This window comes from Cyprinodon tularosa, unplaced genomic scaffold (assembly GCF_016077235.1).
Source record: "Cyprinodon tularosa strain WSP-4 unplaced genomic scaffold, ASM1607723v1 ctg2, whole genome shotgun sequence".
Lineage (NCBI taxonomy): Eukaryota > Metazoa > Chordata > Actinopteri > Cyprinodontiformes > Cyprinodontidae > Cyprinodon > Cyprinodon tularosa.
In genome coordinates this window covers 3,244,380-3,267,465 of record NW_024038733.1, presented here as the reverse complement: position 1 = coordinate 3,267,465, position 23,086 = coordinate 3,244,380, and the positions used below count along the sequence as shown (strand labels likewise).

Below are 23,086 nucleotides of genomic sequence, written 5' to 3'. Positions count from 1 at the left end.
TACTAAATCACTTTACCGGTTGACCCAAAGGTATCTTGACAGGAGCATATGAGCCTGCAGTCCTGCTGCAGCACATAATTTGATGTGATTCCAAGCCACTCCTGGGCTTCTCCTGTTGCTGTGTAATAAACCGTCTCCTTATACTGGTTTCGCTTTCCTATCCATCACATTGTATGCCATTTCAGCTCCTTGCATTAAGGAACTGCACTAATTTTTGTCTGAGTTTCTGCTCCTGTCAAAGTCAAGTACAAACATGAGAGCAGCTCGGTTGTCTTTGAGCCCCTGTCAAGCAGTCAGCAGGTGTCGAGGGAGGGCGACTGGCTTTGCGGGAGGAGGGTGAGGGTCATAAAGTGGGGGTGGGGGGGAGGTTTGACAGTCCCTCACAGTTGGCACCAAGAATCTGGGATGCTTTAGGGGTGGACAAGGCAGAGAGAGAGAGAGAGAGAGAGAGAGAAGTTTACAGAGTGAGGGGATAGAGAAACCACAGAACCTTCTCCTCGCTTCTGCACCTTCAGGACAAAGAACTCAAGTGTGGAAAGGGGACGAAAAAAGACATGAAAAGAACATGAAAGAGAGAAAGTGTCATTAAGCGCACTACCAAGTTCTCTCTCTTCCCTACGACTCGCATCTCTCTCAATTTAATCTTAAATCCACTCCAATTTCCCCCGAGAGACTCAATTCTCCCTCTTCCTGTAAGTATTCTCTTTCATTCCCTTGCTTTTATTCTCTTAGAGTTTGCAGCTCCTTCTTGTACCTCGGTGCCCTGCAGTGAAGCCTTGCCCCTGCAAGACATGAAATCTCAATCAACTTCTTACTGCTTGATAGCAGTAATGAGCGAGTGGCCTCATTTTGGACCCTTTGTGTCATAAATAAGCAAAGTTGGTGTGTATTTATGGAAATAGGGACCAGGAGAGGCACCGCCGGCTGAATTAGTATGCATCACAACAGCTTATCCACAGCATGTGTGTGTGTGTTTGTACACTCAAACAGGCTTCCTTTGGGTGTTCTGCTGCCGGCTATTTCGGATCAATATTGTTAATAGGTTTTGTGTGTGTGTGTGTGCGCGCACTGATGTGGTTGATGTAGATTTTCAGCCCGCTATGTTTTAGTTGGCCCTTCTTCTTTGAGCAAACAAGCTGCTGTCAGTGTGTAGGTATGTGGTGGCGTGCTGTAGGTGTTGTGACTTCATGTTTGTCCATCACAATCAGGCTCCTCAGAGCCCTGATGTCTCATGATCTGCAGGGCTTTCTGTCTCCGTCACTCATCCAGGCTTGGCTGTCCTCTTCTTCTTCCTGGCTCATAGCTTTGCCTCTTGTCTGTTTAATTTTGTGTGTTGTTAGCTCTGTCTCTGTCTGTCTGTGGGTAGGCCTCAGTGACACTCAGTGGGATTATGACAGGTTGTCTGCAGGGACGCTTGCTGCTTCCAGAGCTGCTTGCATAGAGTTCAGTCAACTTGTGGGTCTAAGATATCTTAATTTCTATCTCTGCTGTGTCTGTGTGTGCTTCTATCAATATATTTTATATCAGCGGAATAACAAGCATTTCTCATTTCCCTTACTTTTCTGGCTCTGATTAGTGAGAGACAGAAGGATAGAAGCCCATTCCACGTGGCAGACCGGTTACCAGGAACTTCCTCTTTCCTTCGGCTTCACTTCCTTTGCTGTACTCCAGCATGACACTCCTGGCCTCCGAGAGGTCGCTTCTCATCAGGAACAAGTTCCGATCAGGTGAGAATCAAGCAGATGTTAATCATGCTGGTTAAATGTGTAGAAGAACAGGTTCACAGCATTAAATCAATTGCATCTTTAAATCAGTTTAAATAAAATAAGGAAGTTCATCAGTTGGAAGCAGCTTTTCATCAACCAGTTTACTTTTGCATAAATCCAGCTCTTCAAAGCCTCAAGGTTTAAAGAACATCAGGAAACATCTAAATGTTTAAAATCAATAAATCAAAAAGAGAAAATATCACAAATTCAAACTTATGGAAAAGGAGTATAAGCTATTACTGATAAAAATCCATAAGAATGATGTTTGAATAAAATCTACAAGCTATAGAGGGTGGATAAAGTGGAAGAAGGTTGCTTTGGCTATATATAACCAGATTTAACGTTTAGATCTTTCTGCATACTCTGTGCTGGAATACATGCATTATACGTACACCCCTAAAAAGTTTACTTATTGTGAAACATGGTGGTGGGAGCATCATGTTGCCGGTGTGCTTTACTTCAGTAAATAAAAGGAATATGCAGAGACTTTACAGAAATATTCATGGAGCTAAATACAGGGCTATAATGAATTAAAGCATGTCAAAAGCTGCAAATGACTCAAGAATGGACTAAATTTCATATGAAGCCAGAGCAAGATCCAATATACACATTTAAATGTGCAAGTGCAACTATAAAATCACGGGTAATATTTAATATCTAACTGTTATACAAGAAATGGAAAACAAAAAGTCGGTTTCCACATGCGCAAACCAGTAACCCCACCCCGGATACCAAAATATACCTAAAAACAAGCTGTAATAATTGCACTTAAAACACATTTATGAGTGAGGGGAACTTAATTAATATAGAAGCTGCGGGTGGCAGGTTTTTGTTTATTTAACAATTCAGTTGCCACGTACCATTTTCCTTTAACTTCAAAGATATGTACTTTTGTTTATGTATTTTATATGTAAATGTAAAGTGCTTATTTCAGCTGCCCTATGATGATATTAAACGTGGGTTTATTTGCTTTTACTCACGTTTAAATACCAAAGTAATCATTAAACCAAAATCTAAGACAGAATTAACTTCTCTACTCACTTAAGTAGTTAAAACTAAGATAAGGTACAGCAGGGTTTAAAATCTCATGGTGACTGAAATCTCAAAATGACTGAAGGTTGGTTTAAAAAAAGTAACCAAACCACGCTAAAAGCTGCATGGATTCAGCAAATGTTGTTTTGGTTTAGAATTGAATGATGTGGAAAGATCCATGAACATGGAAGAAAACCTGTATGAAATATTTGCACACGCAATCCACATGAAAGAAAACACATGCAGTGCTCATGAATTATGAACCTGCACAGCAGTTTGGTCTTTTTGTTCTCTTAGCAGAGAGTTAGATGCTTCATTCATTGTGATATAGGCCAGGAGTGGAAAGAAATCCTCAGGGAAAAATCTGGATTTAAAAAACAGCTGCATCATTGCATTTACATAAAGATTAATAAGGAGAAAAAACAATTTTGTCTAATTGACTTGATCAAAAACAGCTTGCAAACCAATTCAGAGCTTGCAAAACAATATAATTGTGCTATGAGAGATGTTCATTGAGTGATGTTCATTACCTCATTTAGTTTCCAAACCCGGCCTGTCCAAGATGTGAGCATTTAAAAAAAAAAGTTAAAAAAGGGTTCACTATTTTTTCATTCAGAAAAAAACTCAAGTCCCTCCAGAATTCTTTTCATGAATATAACTTTAAATTTAGGGGTCAATAGCATAATTGTTGGCTTCATATAGAATTATATGTTGTAAACCTTAGCAGGATAATTTTCACTGCACCACAGAATTTCACGTTGATTTCCTCTGAGCACTTGTGCAGAAGAATTGGTTGGACAGGGAGGAATAGAATATCTTACAACTGTCAATTCAACCTGGGATTTTCAAGTGACAGGTCTCTCCCTAAGGCTGACTTTACACGGTCGGTGCAGTGTGTTTGTTGCATGTGTGCAACCTGGTAGGGAATGGAGGCTTATTCAATTCCTATGTCAACATTTCCTGTTTGAGATGCTTGGTCTTTGCTATGGCTCGATCTGAGTTGTAGCAGCAAATGTGCATTTTCTATAAAGTTGAAATTTGTAATTTGGATCCTCTGGACCTCTGTTTGCAATAAAAAGCTGTATCAATATGTTTTGTTTTTCTCTACTTTGCATTCAAATACTATAGCAAGATACAATTTAAGATTTTCATTTGATGAGAAATAAATTAACAAGGTGGCAACAAATTTACAGAAGCAAGGCAGCCATAGTGGGTTTTGAGATCAAAAACAACTATTCAGGCCTGTTTTTTTTTTTAGGTTTAGCTATTTTTTAAAAATAAAATCCACTAAAATAATATAGTCTATACAGACTATATCACATGTACAGGTATATGTGATCAAGTACATGTATATGCAATAAATCATTTACTGCCAGTAAAAATGTGTATTTAAGGAATCCCAGCAGATTACATCAGGTCAATGACAGGTCATTAGTAGTGATCCCAAAGATGAGAATACCCAGGAAGCATGAGGCAAGAGTGGAGAGGAACAACTACCTTTTAACAGGAAGAAACATCCTGCTTGATTATCAAGCTTAGTATATGCCATCTGCTGCCACTAAACCTGACAAACCCCCCCCAAAAACAAAAGAATAAAGCCAGTATTGGATACAGAAACAATGAGGATACTTATTTAATCCCAGATGAATAAAAAACACACAAAATTGCTAAAAGCATAGAGCAAACTGGACCTGACAGACTTTCTCTTAGCCGAATTATAAAGTGGCTTGATCATTACTGTAGTCTAACAGGTGTATGGAATATCTTAAGTTTTTAGCAATATGATCAGTGGATTGTTTACATCAACTCCCATTTTAAAAGGCAAAACTATTCACATTATAATTGAGCTAGCAGTGGTTCGATGTAAATGCACAGACAAAGCTGGAACAATACAGTTTAAAAATACTCATATTGTGCCCCCAGAAATGTACAAGTGTAATAGGTGATATATGTGCTGAATGTAGTCATGCAGAGGGAAGAGGCTGGCACTAAGGTGGATACAAATAACTGTAATGTAGAGCCACAAAGCACCAGCAGTTCAAAAAATAAGTTTAAGCATGCTTATAAAACTACTTGCAGTTGTGAAAGTCTATAAAACCTCTTCTACAAACTTAAAGCAAGACAGAAAAACATGAAGGAGTCCTGATGGACATGTATGCTGTGTTCTACCTAAGAAATTATTCGAGACTTACATTATACCAAATACAACTGTGTTTTTGGTATAAGTTTAGAAAACTGTGGGTTTTACTTAATATTGTTTAGTGATCTGGCAATTCAAGGTGAAAACAAATGGAACATCTTGTTACCGAAAGGTTGCTGCTGTTTTATATCCAAAGCAGCAATCTTGGATTTGAAAGTGGAGGTTGGAAAGAAACATTCTAAGTTTCTTTTTGGATATTTACCTTTTACGGTACCCTAATGTTAACATTGCTTATATGAAACTTATATATATTAAATTATTAATATTATATATTGTAGCTTCTGAATAAAAATAGGGTTATGCAATTACCATGCATACATATTTATTGATTTCTTAAAGATTGAGCTAAACAAACCCAAGTCAACGTCCTTCTGTACAATTGCTTTAAAAATTTCTGTTATTAGAGTGGCACATGGAAAAAAAAGTTTGTTTTTACTGCAGTTGCTGTTTTATTAAAAAATAGTGAACAAGAGCTATACTGTACACCCAAAGCATGCAGGTGTATAGCATAGAGGTGAAAAATGGAGAAAATTATTCTTGCTTTTTATATATATATATATATATATATATATATATATATATATATATATATATATATATATATATATATATATATATATATATATATATATATATATATATATATATATATGGAAACTATATACCACAACATTTTAGTGTAATAACACTTTAAATGAAGCTTTTTGTATGACAGGCTTTTAGGATTTAACAAGCACTCTGTCACAAACACGCGCTCCATCACTGCATATTTTCATGCTGCATTTCCTAAAACTTGTAGCCGCTGCTGAATTCCCAGGCAGCTGTCATGAATGGCTGCAAAATAGAAAGGCGAAAAAAATGACTGTCCCCTAGGTGTTCAAACAGCTGCTGGAAAAAAGGATTCTTAAGGGCAGCTGCTTTGCTCACAATCATGCCTCTACATACATGAGCTGTCTCCAGTAAATGTCTCCACAGAAAGCATTGTCATTGTGCATTGGGAATATTGATGTTTTTGGTGAATGCTTACTAGTAGACTTTCCTCACATCAAAATTAGCAGTATATGTTCATTCTTTAGTTTTCCCAGGAGAAAAAAGCGGCATCTGAGAACTTAACAGAAACACAATTTCCACTTTGGATCTTTTATCTTCACCTAATTTTAAAGGGTTAGAGACTGAGTTAGATCTCTTAATGGCATCTATCATTCAAATGACAAACGGATGACATGTTTAAAACAATTTATTTCAGGTTTTTACACTTTGTAAAACTGAGAGACAGGAAATCAGGAAGATTGTGGTTAGCAACACACATGAGCATGACGTGAGCAGGACAGGATGTATTAGAGGCTTGTGAAGAGAGTGGGACAGCTGAAGGGGGGATGGGACCAACAGAAATAGATTTACAGAGGGATAAATAGAAACCTCCACCCCCTCCCCACCTGCTTTCTCAGGTCCCTCGGCTCTCAGTATACACCAAAGTTTACCACAGGCCCAGCTCTACCCTGCTTCACCTGTTTGTGAATGTGTTCATATGAAAAGCATTAAAGAATAAATACTCTTTCTACAAGCACTGCGAAGACATGGGCTAAATTATTTACAAGGATGTATTATTGAACTGTTTGTAAACCGCCTTAGATTGATTAACTTGCACTTGTGTTTTTCTTTGGCTGTATTTCTGTTTCCTTACCTTTCTTTCTTTCACCAGAGCTCATCATCTGTTTGTGTTTCAGTCCTGCAGCTGAGGATTCAGAACCGAAGGCTGAGTGAAATCAATGCAGACCCAGGTTAGCTTGCATTATTAACCTTTGACTGAGCACTCTGCTCTGACTGCAAATTGCATTTGTTATTAACCATGGCAAAACCACCTTTTTAAATTAAAAGATGATGCATATCTCATTCCCTTTTTTCATATTAACCTTTGGTGGAAAAAGTAAAACTTTTAGACACAATGGGTTTTGATGTACCAAGATTTTTTTAGGATGAATAAAAGATGGCAACAATAACATGAAAGATATTGTGGTACATTTATTTTACCGTTTTCACTGCAGAAGGAAAACCTCATACTGAAAAATGCAAACAAGTCTCTTAGAAAAGGAAGTACACTGGAAAAAAATCTTATTCTAGATAAGTCATTTTTTCCTAAAACAAGTGCGATTTTTGTTGAATTGAGGAGGTAAGTGAAACTATTTGCCATTGGAACAAGAAAATTTATATTTAAAATAAGAAAAACCCTGTTTCATTGTCTTATTTCAAGTGTATATCATCTAATTTCCTTATTCTTAGGGCCGGATCTATCAAAGGTTTGCATGTATAAAAACGTGAGCTATTTCACTGCGCACGCTAAAAAATGTACAAACTGATCTATCAACAGCGTGCTAAAAGGATTTGGTCTTTAAAACGTGCTAAATAGCGTCTCTTATCCATTTAGTACTTTTTCTGCAGTGAATATGCAATATGGGGCGTTTACACGCAAAAGTGCGTCTTGTGGGAGGATAACATGTAAATATATTAATTTAGCACTCGCAAAGTGATTTATCAAATCTGAAAGCAATTTTGCTAACGGTATCTGACTCTATATTTAACACGTTTCAAAAGAAGGTGCAAATGGTCTGTATGCGTAATTGCACAATGCGCACACATGGCAGCGGTTATTGCCGCAAGAAGGAGACATGGAAATGAAGCAAGGAGACGCAGAGAACGCATTTTTTCACTCCGTGTGATTATTTTTGGAATGAACGAGGAAACAATCAAAACATATCGTTTATCCAGCATTGCCATTTTGGAGCTGCAATTCCAGTGATTTGCTCCTCACAGAGCGTCGGCTGTACTTGTTCCTCAATGCTGGTCAGAGGCATCTCATCTACTGTGCCCCCTCCTGTTTTGTTCGCAGATGTTTTGTTATATGCCAGTTTTTCTTTGGTTCGCCTTCTAATATCCTGGTATCTTCTTTTTACTTCATCCACTGTTCGCAAGGTTTCACCAACAGCGTTTACTTTATTACAGATTTGTTCACATATAGCATTCCTCTGTGTGACAGTCACACTTCTTTGCTGTAGCTCACCTAAATGTTTGTTGGCTTCATCCACCAACACCTCAATTTCCATAGGGTCGAATTTCCTTTTGCGCTTTCTGCTGTCCAAACTCGCCATGCCGCAAACCACCAAACGCACAAAACCATTATTTAAATAGGGTGTCTCCAACAGTTTTGCACCTGCCACCAGTTACGCAATCGCTCTTGTTAAATCACCCGCAAACCATGGTTCAGCCCCTCGCGCAAAATTCCAGTTTGCGAGCGCAAATTACTGCACGCAAAATTGGATCTTGATAAATCCGGCCCTTAGAGTAAAAATCCTCATTCCATTGGCAAATCCTCTTATTTTTCTGCTCAAATTAAGGTTAAATGCCCTTTATTTAAGTCATTTTGACTTATTTCTAGATCGTTTTTGCAGTGTAGGCCCACAGCATCATATCGCAGCCACTGTACTTAAGAATGGAGTACTTTTCCACATGCTCATCCATTTTTCTTTTACATGAAAACAGCCAGGTAATTTTTGCAGAACAGTTCAATCTTACCTTCATCTGAGAAAGCCCAAAGTCCCAGTAAAAAAACCGGTTAGTGCTTAGCAAACTCTACACATTTGCACTTCTGATGTTAAAATACCAAAAAGGTGTCTAATGTTATGGACACTTGATGACACAAAGTTTTCACCCTGAACTGCAGTCATCTACCAGGGAGCTTAAGACATTGTTATCTCCTGTCTTAAAAAATAAACATAACCCAGCCTTGCTCATAACAATTCCTTTTAATATAAGTTTTCTAACAGAAGATATGACAATGTCCAGGGAGGTGGTGGTGGTGAGGTCTCTATGTCATTTGCTGTCTACTACAAATTAAGGCATTTTTACGTTACCTAAATGTCATGATACCTTCTCTTTGTCATTTTAAAATGTGGCTTAGAGAAATTGGCTTATGTTTGAAGTTGAATTCATCCTAGGAAATGCGAAGAAAGGAAATACCTATAAAAGGTTTTAAAACCTTTGATCAACTTAAAAATCTAAATCAAAGTAAAAATAAAGAAATTTCTTCCATGATAATAATTTTGTCCCCCTTTTTTAGCAGAGTCAACTAGTCCATTTTGGCAAAAAAATATTATTTTTTCATGTTGCATTCTTTCTGACTCGTAATTAAACATTTTTTCAGTTAAAGATTTTGCTACTGCAATAAAAGAATAATTCTTTCATTGGCTTTTTTTTATTCATGCTTATAGATATATGTAAAGGGTGCTGTCAACAACAAAAAAAAGTTTAGGTTTAGGATCAAATCATTTCTTTATCCCCACCTCTAAAACCAAAGTTAAAAAAACAAACATAAATAGTTACTTTCTTATAGAAAAAACGTGAAAATCTACCTGTCACCAGATTTGTAAACTTGCAGTGTTAGAGATTAATCTGTTTTAGGTGGTCTAACAGTACATTCAATATCTAAATGCATTTAGAAATTCTGAAATAAGGAAAATGGCAATACTGAGTGAACAGGCTATGCAATTTGCTTCAGGCATCACAGTTAAGATCCATGCTATATAGATTATTTTTTATTTAAACATTACACATTTTAAAAAATGTTTTTTTTTTTATATTCTGTCATGCCATTCTTATGTGTGTATGTCACAGGGTTGAAATCTGCCTCCAATCATCAAAAACCAGAGAAAAAACAAAGTGAAGCTCAAGTAAGTTGCACCATATAACATGTTTCGTCTTTTAAAGCACATGACCTCTGATGTTGACTGTATGTGTGAGAATATAAGTATATAGAAAGATGTATTTATTTGCAAATATTCAGATTGTGAAAAATTGAACTAAAGCAAATGAAAGAAAAAGTATTTGATCTTCTTTTGAAGATAAAAAGCAGGGTAATAAAAGTGTTTTATTGATTGCTCATCTAAATGACTGACCAAACGTTTCCTGATGCAGCGTCAAACTGAGGATGGTGCCACTCAGAAAATGCCCCCTGGTGGTCTGAGCACTGAAACTGCACAAGGTGATGCCAAGCCAAAGGCAATGATGTTGTCTGCTTCATGCTTTATTGTCTACGCCTGCAGCTTTGAGTACTTTAACAGATTTGACCTCTTGGTACACTGTATCTCTGTCTGTGTTGTAGATGCTGAGAAAGTGTCAGCTTCATTATCTGTGAAGCAAAAATTTGATCTTTTTGCCTAATGTAATGTTTATGAGAAGCCACAAATTGAGCGACTGACAGCATATAAAAAGCACACCAATCTGACATCCAGAATTATTATTTCCATCCGTTACCGACATCTTTTTCTCTTCTAAACTCGCATCTGCTTCATTTCTAAACCCCATAACCTTCCATTTGATCTAGAATTATATTATTATATTAACAGGGTTTGAAGAAGAAAAAAAAAAAAGAGTAAATTTCTTTAAAAGATTTAACACGTGTTCACTTTAGACGTGTGCACATGTTCAAGGTGACATATTTCCCTCTGGGAAAAAGTGTTTACTATTTCCTGATGCCTCTGCTGGTTTGAGCTGGGACTTAGTGCCTGTGGCGAAGCTGTTCTGCACACTCACATCACATATGTTCTCTAGGCCTGTTGCTTCCCTTTCTTCAATCTTCTCTCTCTCTCTGTACTGATCTCCCATCTGTGCTTTTCTCTCTCTTTATCTGCAACATTCCTCCTTCTGTCTTCCACCCGTAGAGAGGACTGTATGTGGAGCCCACAGGCAGAGGAAGGCTCGACCCTCACAGAACCTCACTGAGAGGATCCAGCAACCTCCAGCGGCTGCAGAGCAACAGCTTGAGCATACGCTGCCCCTGGAGAATGGTAAACAAATATTCCCCCACATGCACTCACACATACCAACATATTTGTCAAAATATCCTTACCCAATCCCCTTGCTTTCTTTTTTGGATCTTGCTTCCTTTGACCGGTTATTTCCTCAGGTACCTCCTCGTTCCCCACTGATGTCTTCGAAGAGGATATCTCGTCCTCCCTTTCTTCTTTAAACACGGAGCAACATGGCACTCTCCAAACGCCATTTATTTCCTCACTCCCTGGGCTCCCAGTTGACCAACCACTAAGTGACTGCTCAGCTGTGGGACTGACCCTTAATGATAATCCCAGTCATGCACAGGTATTAAAAAAAGCAAAAGAGTCTGTTTAACACAACTGTTAGTAAACTGCAAACTTTAAATTAATAATAATCTAGCATTAACTTTCTATGCATCTGATACTTAACATAGCAGCTAGACTGCTAACAATGTTCTGATAAGGTTGAAAACTTTACATAGATGTTCCAAATTTCAACTGCCCCATATATATAAAACTATACCTCACCGTAACTGCAATAACATTTATCCAAGTTTTACTTGTTTTGATACATCACTACTCTAATATTTATTAGAATGCAAGATGGCTTACATAGAACATACATCATAGAACCTTTATCCCAACATTGTTAGGAGACAATTTTATATGGCTCAGAAAAGAGACTTGAGAAAAGAGATCATTTGACCCCGTTTCACCTTACCCGTGGCCCTTTACTATGCATTTCAGAGAGGTTAGGTGTCAAAACTCTATAGGCAGGGGGCACTGGGTTTAAACCTTTTAAAACCAGAGATATTTCAGGGACAGATGGAAACCAAGCGGTAGAGTTTGCACTTCCACTTAAAATGAGTAATGCAAATATATTTAAACGTAGCATATTTATAATTCTCAGAGTCAAAATTGTGAAAGTCTGCTCAGCAAGGTTCCCATTCCTTTGAATCTTTATTTGTTGATTTATCAGTATTGAAAAACAACGATCAAAAATTTATCTTTTAAATATCCAACCTTACAGCAATCATCATTAACATGTAGTTTTAAACGAGGTCAGTGTCTTCTGTTCATCATTTCAGAGCTTCCCTAAAAGATACATTAAAATATTGTATAGTATTTCTGCCTCAAGCTTTACAGATGAGACTTATTTGCTCTTCTTTTTTCACTTGAGTTTTCTACATGAACACATACTGATGTTTATGATAATCTACCATATTATGCATTAATCGTTGTCTTCCTGGAATATCACTGCAAATATAGGATTTTTAGCACTTTGCAGTTCCACCTATATGTGGCATACTTCAGATATATTGTAAGATTAGTTCTACAATCATGTCTTTTTTTTAGAACTATATCCAGTATATTGAATTCAGTAAAAAATATCATGAAATTTAAAATAAAAAGATTTTTTTTTTAGTTGGAAATGGTTTGCAAATAATTTTTATTCCTTCGTACTTAGCATCAAAGGTGAAAAGTTTACACATCATACCACTGAAGTCATACATTTAAATTTTGACATACAAAGAATGAGTAAAAGTGACAAGGCATGGGCTTCCTAATGAAGTTTCCAATTTGTCATTGAAATATTTCAAGTACTAAATCAGTTACGCATCAAGTAAATGAGGAATAGGAGAGCCACAGATGATGGGATTAGGTCTAAGTCTTTATTACAATACACACACAATATACAAAAGTATGTTTTATTTGTTTTGTAAGTGAAGATGTAATAGGCAGTGTTTTTTTTCTTCCTTAATGTCACTTAATGTCTTTGTATTCAAATGATTATATTTTTATTCTTTCAGTCTGGTTTGACGTTGCTTCCGGCAGCCTCTGGGATCAGACAACCTCTGAGTGTGACGCTGGGTGAATCAAACTCTTCGGCACCAACTGGAAGACCAAATGGGATGTTTCTAACCTCTCAGACTGCACCCCTGCTGCCAAAGGTAATCCGTTGCTTTCTGATCCACTCTAACGATTTTTTTTTTGTGGTTTTATTTGTGTTATCTTTCTAGTTGTATTTATTCCCAATTAATCTTGAGGATAGAATAAAGAATAACATATAAATAATCTAGAAAAGTACTCTGAGAGTGCAGACATTGACCAAGCAACAAATATTGAATTGTTCCTTGGCATTGGTAAACATTTCCTTAAAATCTTTCTAAAAGTCAATAAGTAAGGCACTGGTGGCTGTTCAGTACCTTCTTCATTCGCTCAGCACCCTGTTTTCTTTTTTTTTGGATCAGCAGATGGAGACTTTGAGCGAGGTATGGCTCCTCTTTCTTTTTTTTTGTTTTTTTTTTTCTTTGTATTTTTGTCTTTAGTATAACACCACGAGACTCTCTGAGCCTGATGCTGGAGCTGTCAATAATCACTGCTGCTACCCTCTGTTTTCGTGGGGAACTGCTTGTTCTACCAAATAACATTTAAGAATACTTTAAGAAATCCCTGTATTCAGATTTGATCTTGATCACCACCGAAAATGAATGGATTTTTCCATGGCATGAGGCGCACTTCTGGTAAAAACTGTATTAAAATCCATCTATGTATTTTCAAGTAATCCTAAACGGTGCTGAAAACATGACCTCTTTGGCAGAGCTAATAATCGTAAGTCTATGTTTGGTAGTTACCATACATTCATTCCCATTTACTGTTGGTGTTCACGGCAGGTGTACAGCAAAAGGCAAAAGAGCCCTGTGGAGGTCTTTAACATAACAGGGCGGTCAATCCCATGTTGTTTTTCTCTTTTTTTTTTTTTTCAAAAACAAGGCTCTGCTGTAAGCTGTTCTGCATTCATTACTGTCAATTTGTACTTCTGGGGGAGCTGAGTGTTTTCCATGTAGGTTAACATATTCACATATAAACCCCGGTGGTGCATGTCAGAGACAGTGCAAAGTGTCATCAAGAGATTTGCAGGGCATTTACGCATATCTGTAAGGAATGTAACCTTAACAGGGGCCAAACATGTCAAACATTGTACAATGAGCTGACATTTCAAATGAAACACTGCATGCCCTGTTCTATTTAGTATTCCCTTTGACCACAGCATGGTTACATCTTACAGAAATGTGGGGAATGTTTGTGTTTTCAGACAGCTCAGCCTACCAGCCCAATTAGCTCCTCGTCTTTGCCCCCTTCCCTAAACTTCAACCACCTTACCCGCCCACGGAAACCGAGGGACATCAAACCCAAGATGAAGAAACTCAAGTATCATCAGTACATTCCTCCAGACCAGAAGGGAGCATCTGGGACTGGAGGTACTACTGTTATACTATGCTTTTCTCCATTTATATATATATCCCCTCCTTTTGCGAAAGCAGGTTATTTTACCACCACGTTTTCCAGCAGGAGGAGCTAAACAAAGCAGCCCTGCTCCTACCCAGCCTTTAGATCCTGCCTACTCCCATCTCCTGAAACAACAACAGGTCTTCCTCCAGCTTCAAATTCTGCAGAGTCAACAGCAACAGCAGCAACGACTACAACCACAACAGCAGGTTACAGTGGTACCGAGGTAAACAAACAGTGTTGATGAGGTGCAAGTTCACCCTTTAATCAATCATAAAACCATTTTGCATCGATGCCCTGCAATTTTATTTCTATTACTTCCATTTTGAACCCTTAATCCAATTAGTATCCAGATACTTAAAGCTGTGTTTAGTAGTTTCATATTTGCTGTAGCTAAAGATTTATGGGCATAAATACTCTCGACTCTTATGAATTAATGAATTACTATTTTCTTAAAAGGATCTTAAAAATCTTATATATATATATATATATATATATATATATATATATATATATATATATATATATATATAAAAGATAGATAGATAGATAGATAGATAGAAAGATGCCAATTCAACAAATAAAGGCATATATTAAAGGTTTAGATGAAGTTTTAGATAAAAATGTTTTAAATCAAAAGTTTTAGATAAAAAAAAACAAAAAACAAAACGATAAATGTCAGCAAGTCATTTGGGCTGCTTTGTGCCAAGCAAGCCATAGCAATTTGCACAGACTCTGCAGAGTTTTTACAACTGATGCTTTCTTGCTTAATCATGTCTTGAACGCTTGCCTCCTACATCAAAAATGCAGATTTACTGTAACTTACTACATCACAAGGGGGCAGATAATGTCTAAAAAAAAGCGTATATTCTCTGTTTTCAATTATTATCATTTTAATTCTTACAGAGAAAAAAAATGTTAAGGTGAATTTTAAACTTTTCCAGAAGATACAAGAAATATAATTGAACATCATTAATGGACATCTGTAGATGTGCAAAAAAATATCTTCATAACTGATTTCAACATTTTAGCTGAGTTAATTCTCTCATTGCTGCAGTGGGGATCACAATGATCTCGTGAAGCCTTGCGGAGCCACATCGCTCAATCTCCAACCCGTTCCCGTGGCAACAAGCCAAACTACAACAGACACAAATCCTGCATCCAAACCAGAGCTTCTTCCATCAAATCTTGTTGATTTAACGGTAAAAAAAACCCCCATATATTTGTGCATTAAACCTTTTAAAAAGTTAAAAATAATATTAATAAATTATATGGCTCATCCCGTTCTCTGAACCCTCTAGGTATCTGAGTTAAGGCAGCACCTGCGTAAGCGTGGGCTCCCCGTCTCTGGAACGAAGCCAACCTTGTTACTGCGTCTTCGTCCCTTCCAGCTGCAGCATGCCTGCCCCAACCCTGCTCCCCTTTGTAAGCTGGGCACCAGCCTGGAGCCCCTCATTTCCTGTGCCCCACTGCCACCCTGTCAGAGCCCTGGCTCCAGCCCTGGCTTTGGACTGAACTCGCCCGGCAGCAGCCCAAACCAACAGCTGTACATCCAAGACAGGGGAATTCCTACCGGGATCCTCAGTGACGGTCCTAACAGAGATTCAAATGAAACTCTGAATGCTGTCCCAGAAGCATTCGCAAATGCTACGTCTATCAGTTTGGCAGGTGAACAGTGCAGCCTCGGCAGCACTGTGTTCTTGGATCCCGCCAGCACCGCCTCAGGAACTCCAAGTCCCAGTTTGCCCATGTCTTCTTCCTCACCCCTACAGTGTGGGACTCCCTGGAGAACTGAGAAAGAGCAGCAACACCAGCATGAGCAGCGAGAGCAGCTAGAGCTGAGTGTGAAGGTAGAGAAGAGGGAGAGGAAGAAGAGCAGGCCTGGTGACTGCTATATGCAAGCTGGTACTGAGGTGAGGAAAGACAAGTTTTAGTGATTCGCTCTAGAAGATTTGGAAATCTCATGATATATTAGTAACACTCCTGCCTTGACTTCACATCCATCAGTCTGGGGAGGGCTCCCTACATCCATTCCTGCAACAGGATCCAGGATGCCTAAAAAGGAAGGCTGAACAAAATGCACAAACAGAGTTGTTGTTTACTCAGGTAATACACACAAGACTTACAAATATAGAACATCTAGGAAAAATATTTTTCCCTTGACTTTTTCTCATTTTAGCATTGCAATCACAGATATTGAGTGTTGTTTTATTGGAACTTCATATGACAGACCAACTTAAAGTGGCGTGCAAATTTGAAGCAAAAGGAAAATAGTACATGGCATTCAAATAAAATAAAAAACATCAAAATGCATCAAGGGTGAGGAGAGCATTACTCAATAAAGATGGCAATGGTATCATGGTAACTGGAGGAGATGTTAAGATGGACAGATCAGGGGGAGGAAGGTTTTCAACAGGTCAACTACATTCATATGCTCCATAAGTCTGGCCTTTCCTGCAGGGTAACAAGGAAAATAAGAGACATTTTTATAGAGAAATCCAAAAGAAGCCCAGTTTGCGGAATTCTATCACCCACTTTTGGCCTCTATGCTAATTGCTCTATGTTGTGGCAATCTAACAGTATTTGGCCTTTAGAAAAAATTGGTAGCAGCATCGTGATGTGGGATACCATGATGCTGCTAAAGCTAATTGGCCTTAATGGGCACTAAATGCATGACGATGCTGAAAGAAAACCAGTTTAATGGGAAATTCAGCAATTTGATCAAGTCAAGACGGGACAGTAGACTTTGAACTCCCTGGTTCTTCATATAAACTTCTAGTTAAATTCTTCATAATTTACTGTTGCAGTGTGGACATTTTTTTAAAAGGGGGTATGAATATTTAGCATGGCACTGTAACAAGATAAAATACTTGTTAAAACACTCTATATCATTTTGTTATGAAACATTTAAGTTCCTTGTGTAAATGAGCACTTATGCTCACCTGTCGACTGATCTATGCTGTCTTGTCCTTGGTTTTGCTGCTAGTCATGTGATGTGATTGGACATGACTTTGAGCTGCCACTGCAGATTACAGCAAGTCCAGTTCAGACCTCACCTGGTGTACGCAGCTTGGAGGAAGAGCTCCAGGAGGCGATTCAGAAAGCCCAGGTTGGTATAGAGAAAAAATAGGTAAATCCCTAAAAAGACTTTAAACTCAGTCATGCATCACCTTTCCTTTCTTTTGCAATAGATGGACCCTCGGCAGTCAATTGACGACATTCTAGATGAGCCTATTTCTGATGGTGAGTCTCAAGCATTGAACTAGAAAAGCAGGTTTAATGCCACTGCATTTTTTTCACAGTGATCTTTGTTACTATCCTGCTTCCAGGGTCTCTTGAGGCTGCAGCACACCCAGTTCCTGAACAAACCCCTTCCCCTCAAACAGAACAGCCTCAGCCATTTCAACAACAGGATGAAAACTTCCTGCCATCACCCCTTTGTTCCTCCATCCTACTGGAGCTCCCTCCATCTCCTGCTGTTATAAACCCAAGTCAGGTGGTTCCTGCTCCTCCACCTCTCCCAATATGCACTTCCCCTATGCCTTCAAACCGAAAGTCCCGGAAACGACGGGCTCCCACATCGTTTGACGCTGCCGATTGGCTCGAAACCCTCACATCAGGCCTCCATCCTCTCACGCCACCAAAACCTCCCTTTGTTGAGTCCGATTTTAGTCTGGATTCTGATCTAAATGTGAATCGTGTGCTAGATCTTTTGATAGAACAGTGGTGAAGATTTACAATTGTGCACACACAAGGTTCCTTGGAAAAGTATTCCTACCAAATGAAAAGTCGTCATTTTGTCAAGTTTTAACCACATACCTAAATTGAAACCCTTTGAATTGTTAGGATAACATATAAATGTAGTGAACAGATGTGAAGTGAAAGGATGAATTGTTTTCAAAATATTTTACATGTAAGAATCTGAAATGTGTGGCATGAATTGTTAATTATTAAGCCTTTCTCCTTGATCTTGGTTATGTTAGTTGTTCACAGAGGTCACTATATTCTGAGAATGAAACAGAAGTAGGTTAACTGTCTTCTCTAATTATTTGAATATTCTAAATGCAAGAGATAAGATTTTATTTAGGAGAACCAGAGTAAGGAGGGCAAATTTTACATTTTACAAAATATTTTGAAAACAGTGTTTTATTTTCCTTCCACATTACATATGCACTACCTTATGTTTGTCTAACATACAAAATCCATAACATAAAAATTTGGACTTGGCAACCTGTGAAAACCATCAAGAGGTATGAATACTTTTGCAAAGCACTATATGATTGTAATTCTTTTTTATGTATAGAAGCTGATTATCATTTTTTTCCTGACTGTAATGAATTGCACAAAATGTGTACGTTCCACGTTCCCTGACTGAACCGCTGCTGGAGTCAATGGTTCCACGCAATGTCGAGAGCCAACTTCCCAGCAGCCTTTGGTCAGACACTGCTCTGATAGGACACTGAGAACAAGAACAGAGATGTAGCCATGCACCCCATGAACACAGACACACTGCAGGGGGGGTGCTTTGAAGCACTTTGGCTCAAGCAGCAAAAGAAAACCTGACGACTTATTAAGTTGAACACAGTTCCTGGCTGTGCTAGGAGAGTCAGTTTTTGACTTTTCTCCAGAACCCATTGTTGGATTGGGTTGAGTGTGACGCCCTGGTGTTGACTCAGTCTGTGAGTCACAGCCATTCAAAAAGCCCATTCAGAGTATGTGAAAGCCAGACAGAGTGCACAGCTTGTGTGTGTCTCCAGACCTTAACCTTGATGCCAGACGCACAGTCGGTATATGGAGGAGAAAACCTGGCAGACTCCCCAACAAGAAGAGTGCACCTGCCCTCTGAATGTACTTTATGTCTGTATAAAGGTATGTATGCTTTTATTGTTTTTTCTAAATGTGTAATCCTGCACATAGCTTTATGTATGTATGCATAAATGCAAAAATGCTCTGCGTTTACTTACAAATTATGCCAAATTAATCAGAAGTTAATTGTTTACTTACCGTTAAAGGTTATTAGAGATGAAGTAGGATGCAGAAAAACTTGTATTTCAGCATTCTCACTTCCTCCTTTGTCACTATTTCTGTTAAGAGCACAGAGTATAATAATCAGAAAAAACAACATACATCACCTTTTGAAGTCATGACAATGCAGGAAAGCAATCAGGCAGCCAAAAAAAAGAAAGTTTTTACAAATGCACCAAGGTGCACATGGTAACATAGCAAAAACAGGTGGTCATTGTGTTCCCTGATTAACCTCCAATGGCTTCTGCCTCCTGCTGGGTGCTCACCCTGTTGCAATTTATTCCAGTTTTAGTACAACTTATTACCAAACACAGAGGCGACACCTGCTCAATTAGAGTAAATTAATTCTTCAATACTGTTAACATGCGTTATTAAAATGACTATTGCATTATTACAAGATGCAAAACACCAAATACACCCACTGGCCACTTTATTAGGTGTACAGTTTTAATTGCTTGCAAACATAAGCAGCGACTCAGTCATCACATGGCAGCAACTCGGTGCTTTTAGGCATCAATGGGGCAGTTAAGTTACAGCCAAGCACCAAGAAATGCATGGCTCTAAACAAGACATGGTTGTTGGTACAAGTCTTGAGCTCTGAAATATGTCAGAAACTGCTGATTTATGGGATTTTTAATGAAGAACCATTTTTTGGGGTTTGCTAGGATTTTTTTCAAAGGTTCTGTTGGAATGAATACATTTTTGATGTAAAAAGACAATACATAGATTGTTAACTATCTCTGTTAACTATCTCTGCCCCTGCAGCTAAGTTTCACATAAAATTCAGATGTTAGAATCAGAATATGATGCACTCTAGATGAAAACATTGACCCATCCCACCATATAGATTTATTTTAACTTTGCAATGAGTTCACAATAATCCATTGGCCTCCTCCATCACCAGTTCTCAGTCTAATGAACAGAACACTTTTTGGGTGTGCAGGGAACATGATATTCACATGGTGGATGTACTGATGATGAATCCTAATCTTAAAGGTATTAAGGTATTAATGAATCAGTTAAATGTCCTGCGCCCCAGTCCAACACATACATAGAAATTTTGTAGTTATTTTGTTTTATTTTTGCTGGTTTACTGGTTGCATTTTACTTGTCATTTGTTTGCATATAAACTTTCAGTTACTGATGTCCATTTTCAACCCTGCTGAACAAAACTGTATAAATGAACCAAAATCTGATGGAGGTCAGCAGGCATTAACCTCTCTGTACCTCACTAATGTAATTCAGATAAAGGATCTATCTAAAGAACATTATATTGTGATTTTAATTGGCTACGCGTCCCATCTATCATATTGGATAGTCTGGACTGAATCCTTTTAATCATTTGGCCACCCTTTCTGTTGGATCGCTTAATATTCTGTCAGGTTCCTTATCCGTTAAGGAAAATTTTATCTGCAATGTATTTTTTTTTTTTTGTAAAGCACACAGACATTTTTAGATCTACCTCCCCATGTATGTTCCAATCATGATGTTTCTTTGCAATGTTCCTGCATTATTTCAGTCTTTCTGATGATAAATAACCAACACTGAATCAAAATAAGATTATCTGAACATTGGCAAACCTTCAGCACAAAGCTACAGCTTTATGATAAAGTAGCTTTACAGCAGCTTTCACTATGGAGACGACATGGTAAAAAATGCAGTTAAATGTGGATGGATGGCTATGATAATCATAGTGATCAATAAATGTTGCCTGCTGCAAGAAAAAAAGAGTAAAATTGATAGGCGGGAGAGTAAGATGCTACCTCCTGTGACTTCCACTGCTTAAGGGCTGAGGCTCCTGTTTGTCTTGTTTCTTATTTAATTTCCAAAAAAAGGGAGAGTGAGAGAGAGGTTTCTTGTGAAACCTCTGTAAAAGTGTAACTGGTTGAATATTTCTAGTTTAAATAAGAGAAATTGGAACCTGGGACATTCGACTGTTTTAGGTAACTGTGATCCATTTTGCCAGTTGCTGCTATAATTGATTTATTGTGAGAAGGCACATATGTTGGTGTTTATTTATGTATTTATGATGGTTTCTGTGCAAAATGTATGTAAAAGAAAGATAAATTAAAGTCTTAACAGATCTTATGTCTAGTGCTGGTTTTTCTTTTTATCTGGATGAAGTAAATGTTAAGCTACAGACAAGGAAAGAACTACTTAGCACTTATTATTTTCAACCGTCCCATTTTACGCTTCATCAAATATGGACAAATACAAAGTGAATACAATGTTATTGTCCTCCTTAAATCTCCTTGAAGTCCCAGTAAGCTTGATATAATAATAATAATAATAATAATAATAATAATAATAATAATAATAATAATAATAATAATAATAATAATAATAATAATAATAATAACAATAATAATAATAATAATAATAATAATAATAATATTGACTGCTGGAGATAGGCACCAGCACCCCTCGCGACCCCACAATTCAGTTTATTTATATAGCGCCAATTCACAACACATGTCATCTCAAGGCACTTTAAAATTCAACCAGATCATTCAGTCATGTGTGCCTACGGCTCATGTACTAGAAATGTGATATAAATTACTTTCACAATATTTCTACCAGCTAATACTTCTTCAAAGAATAGCTACATGGCTTGAATATATTTAAACATGTATTTCAGCTCAGTGGTTTAGCTGTTTCTCTATTCTGTTTTGATGCCCACATATCCTGGAAAATGCATGATTTTTACACTTAATTCCGGAAACTGGCTGTTCTTTAAACCGCATCTCATAATGGGCAGAGGAAGTAGGGATTTACATGAGTCTGAAAGATGAGTTATGTTTTTTTGTTCTGTTAAACAGTTATTATGGATATCCAGAAAGTGTTACGGTTTTGGTTCTGTTAAGTTTTCTTTAGAATATTCAGTTTTACTTTGCTCCATATTTTCTAGTTTTATTGGTTTAATTCCTATTTTGTTGTGTTTTCTGGAGATATTTGAGTTCTCAGGTTTTTCTTTGTTGCCCTCTGTTGCCCTCTTGTGTTGGTCTCCTTTTGCCTAACTCCTTTCTAGAAGCCTCTGTTCACACCTGCTCCCAATCAGCTCGTTAGCCCTGCCTTTGTTCAGTCAGCCATAAATACTCTCCCTGTGCAGTTCCTCAGTGCTGGTTCCTTGTCTTTCCCTGGCTCATTGTGCTTGTTTTCCCTGATGTCTCCATGGTCCTGGTTTGTTTAACATTTTTAAGTTGGATTTTTGGATTCCTGCCTCTGTTACCTGTGAACATTCAATCAAAACTACAAGAACTCACCACTGCCTCTTCATTTGGGTCCTCAAGCAACCTCGCCACCCATTGTTGACAGAAAGTGAGTGCTTTTCTTTTGTTCATCTCACCTCGTTTTAAATATGCTAACTGTAGAAACACAGGCAGGATGTGCTGTAGGAATACATTTTCGCTCTTTAGTTTAACACGCAATAGCATTGCAATTACAATATACAAAACCTAATAGAAATGTAGATGCCCAAATATTTATTTTGACCATTTACATTGATTTATGATAAATAATGGTTCACATCATTTATATAAGGATAGGAAAATGTAACTGTTGTTTAATATGTTTTAATATTGTTTATATTACAATGCATTGATCTAATCATATCACCTGAATGAAGACCATGCCCAGAGTATTTTATTCATCTGGGTCACTGCTGCTTGTCTGCCTCTTTTTGCCATATGAAGATAAATGTCACTGCTTGTCAACACATCTGATTTTTGTAGCCAGTGTATTAAGTGTTGTGCCAGTTCATTTTGAATGTGAATCTGTTCTAAATCCTGTTTATTCAGGTTAAAATTGAATAATTTATCTTTATAGTTAAACCCCCAAACTTTCTGAACTAAGCTGAATTTTTTTTTTTTTTTTTTTTTTTTTTGTACATTTATCTTTCTAATCCTGCAATACAGTTTAAAAATGTAGGTTAGGACATTTTTCACCAA

At 37.6% G+C, this 23,086-nt stretch overlaps 1 protein-coding gene across 3 annotated transcripts; it reads left to right on the top strand.

The window, feature by feature from the left end:
* Window positions 1-415: 415 nt before the first annotated feature.
* Window positions 416-21,227, top strand: si:dkeyp-69b9.3 (myocardin). 3 transcript variants are annotated; one of them, XM_038284349.1, is made up of 16 exons: window positions 416-692; window positions 1,577-1,727; window positions 6,726-6,779; window positions 9,667-9,722; window positions 9,967-10,033; window positions 10,713-10,838; window positions 10,958-11,148; window positions 12,635-12,775; window positions 13,921-14,086; window positions 14,178-14,340; window positions 15,172-15,316; window positions 15,416-16,027; window positions 16,122-16,220; window positions 17,101-17,223; window positions 17,306-17,357; window positions 17,444-21,227. In XM_038284349.1, exons 2-16 carry the CDS (start codon window positions 1,673-1,675, stop codon window positions 17,842-17,844), a joined length of 2,451 nt encoding a protein of 816 aa, XP_038140277.1. In that variant the 5' UTR covers window positions 416-692; window positions 1,577-1,672; the 3' UTR covers window positions 17,845-21,227. The 3 variants fall into 3 exon arrangements, with proteins under 3 accessions (XP_038140277.1, XP_038140276.1, XP_038140278.1); XM_038284348.1 differs by having other exon boundaries at window positions 417-692; window positions 14,175-14,340; XM_038284350.1 differs by lacking the exon at window positions 416-692 and having other exon boundaries at window positions 1,609-1,727; window positions 6,701-6,779; window positions 14,175-14,340.
* Window positions 21,228-23,086: the final 1,859 nt, after the last annotated feature.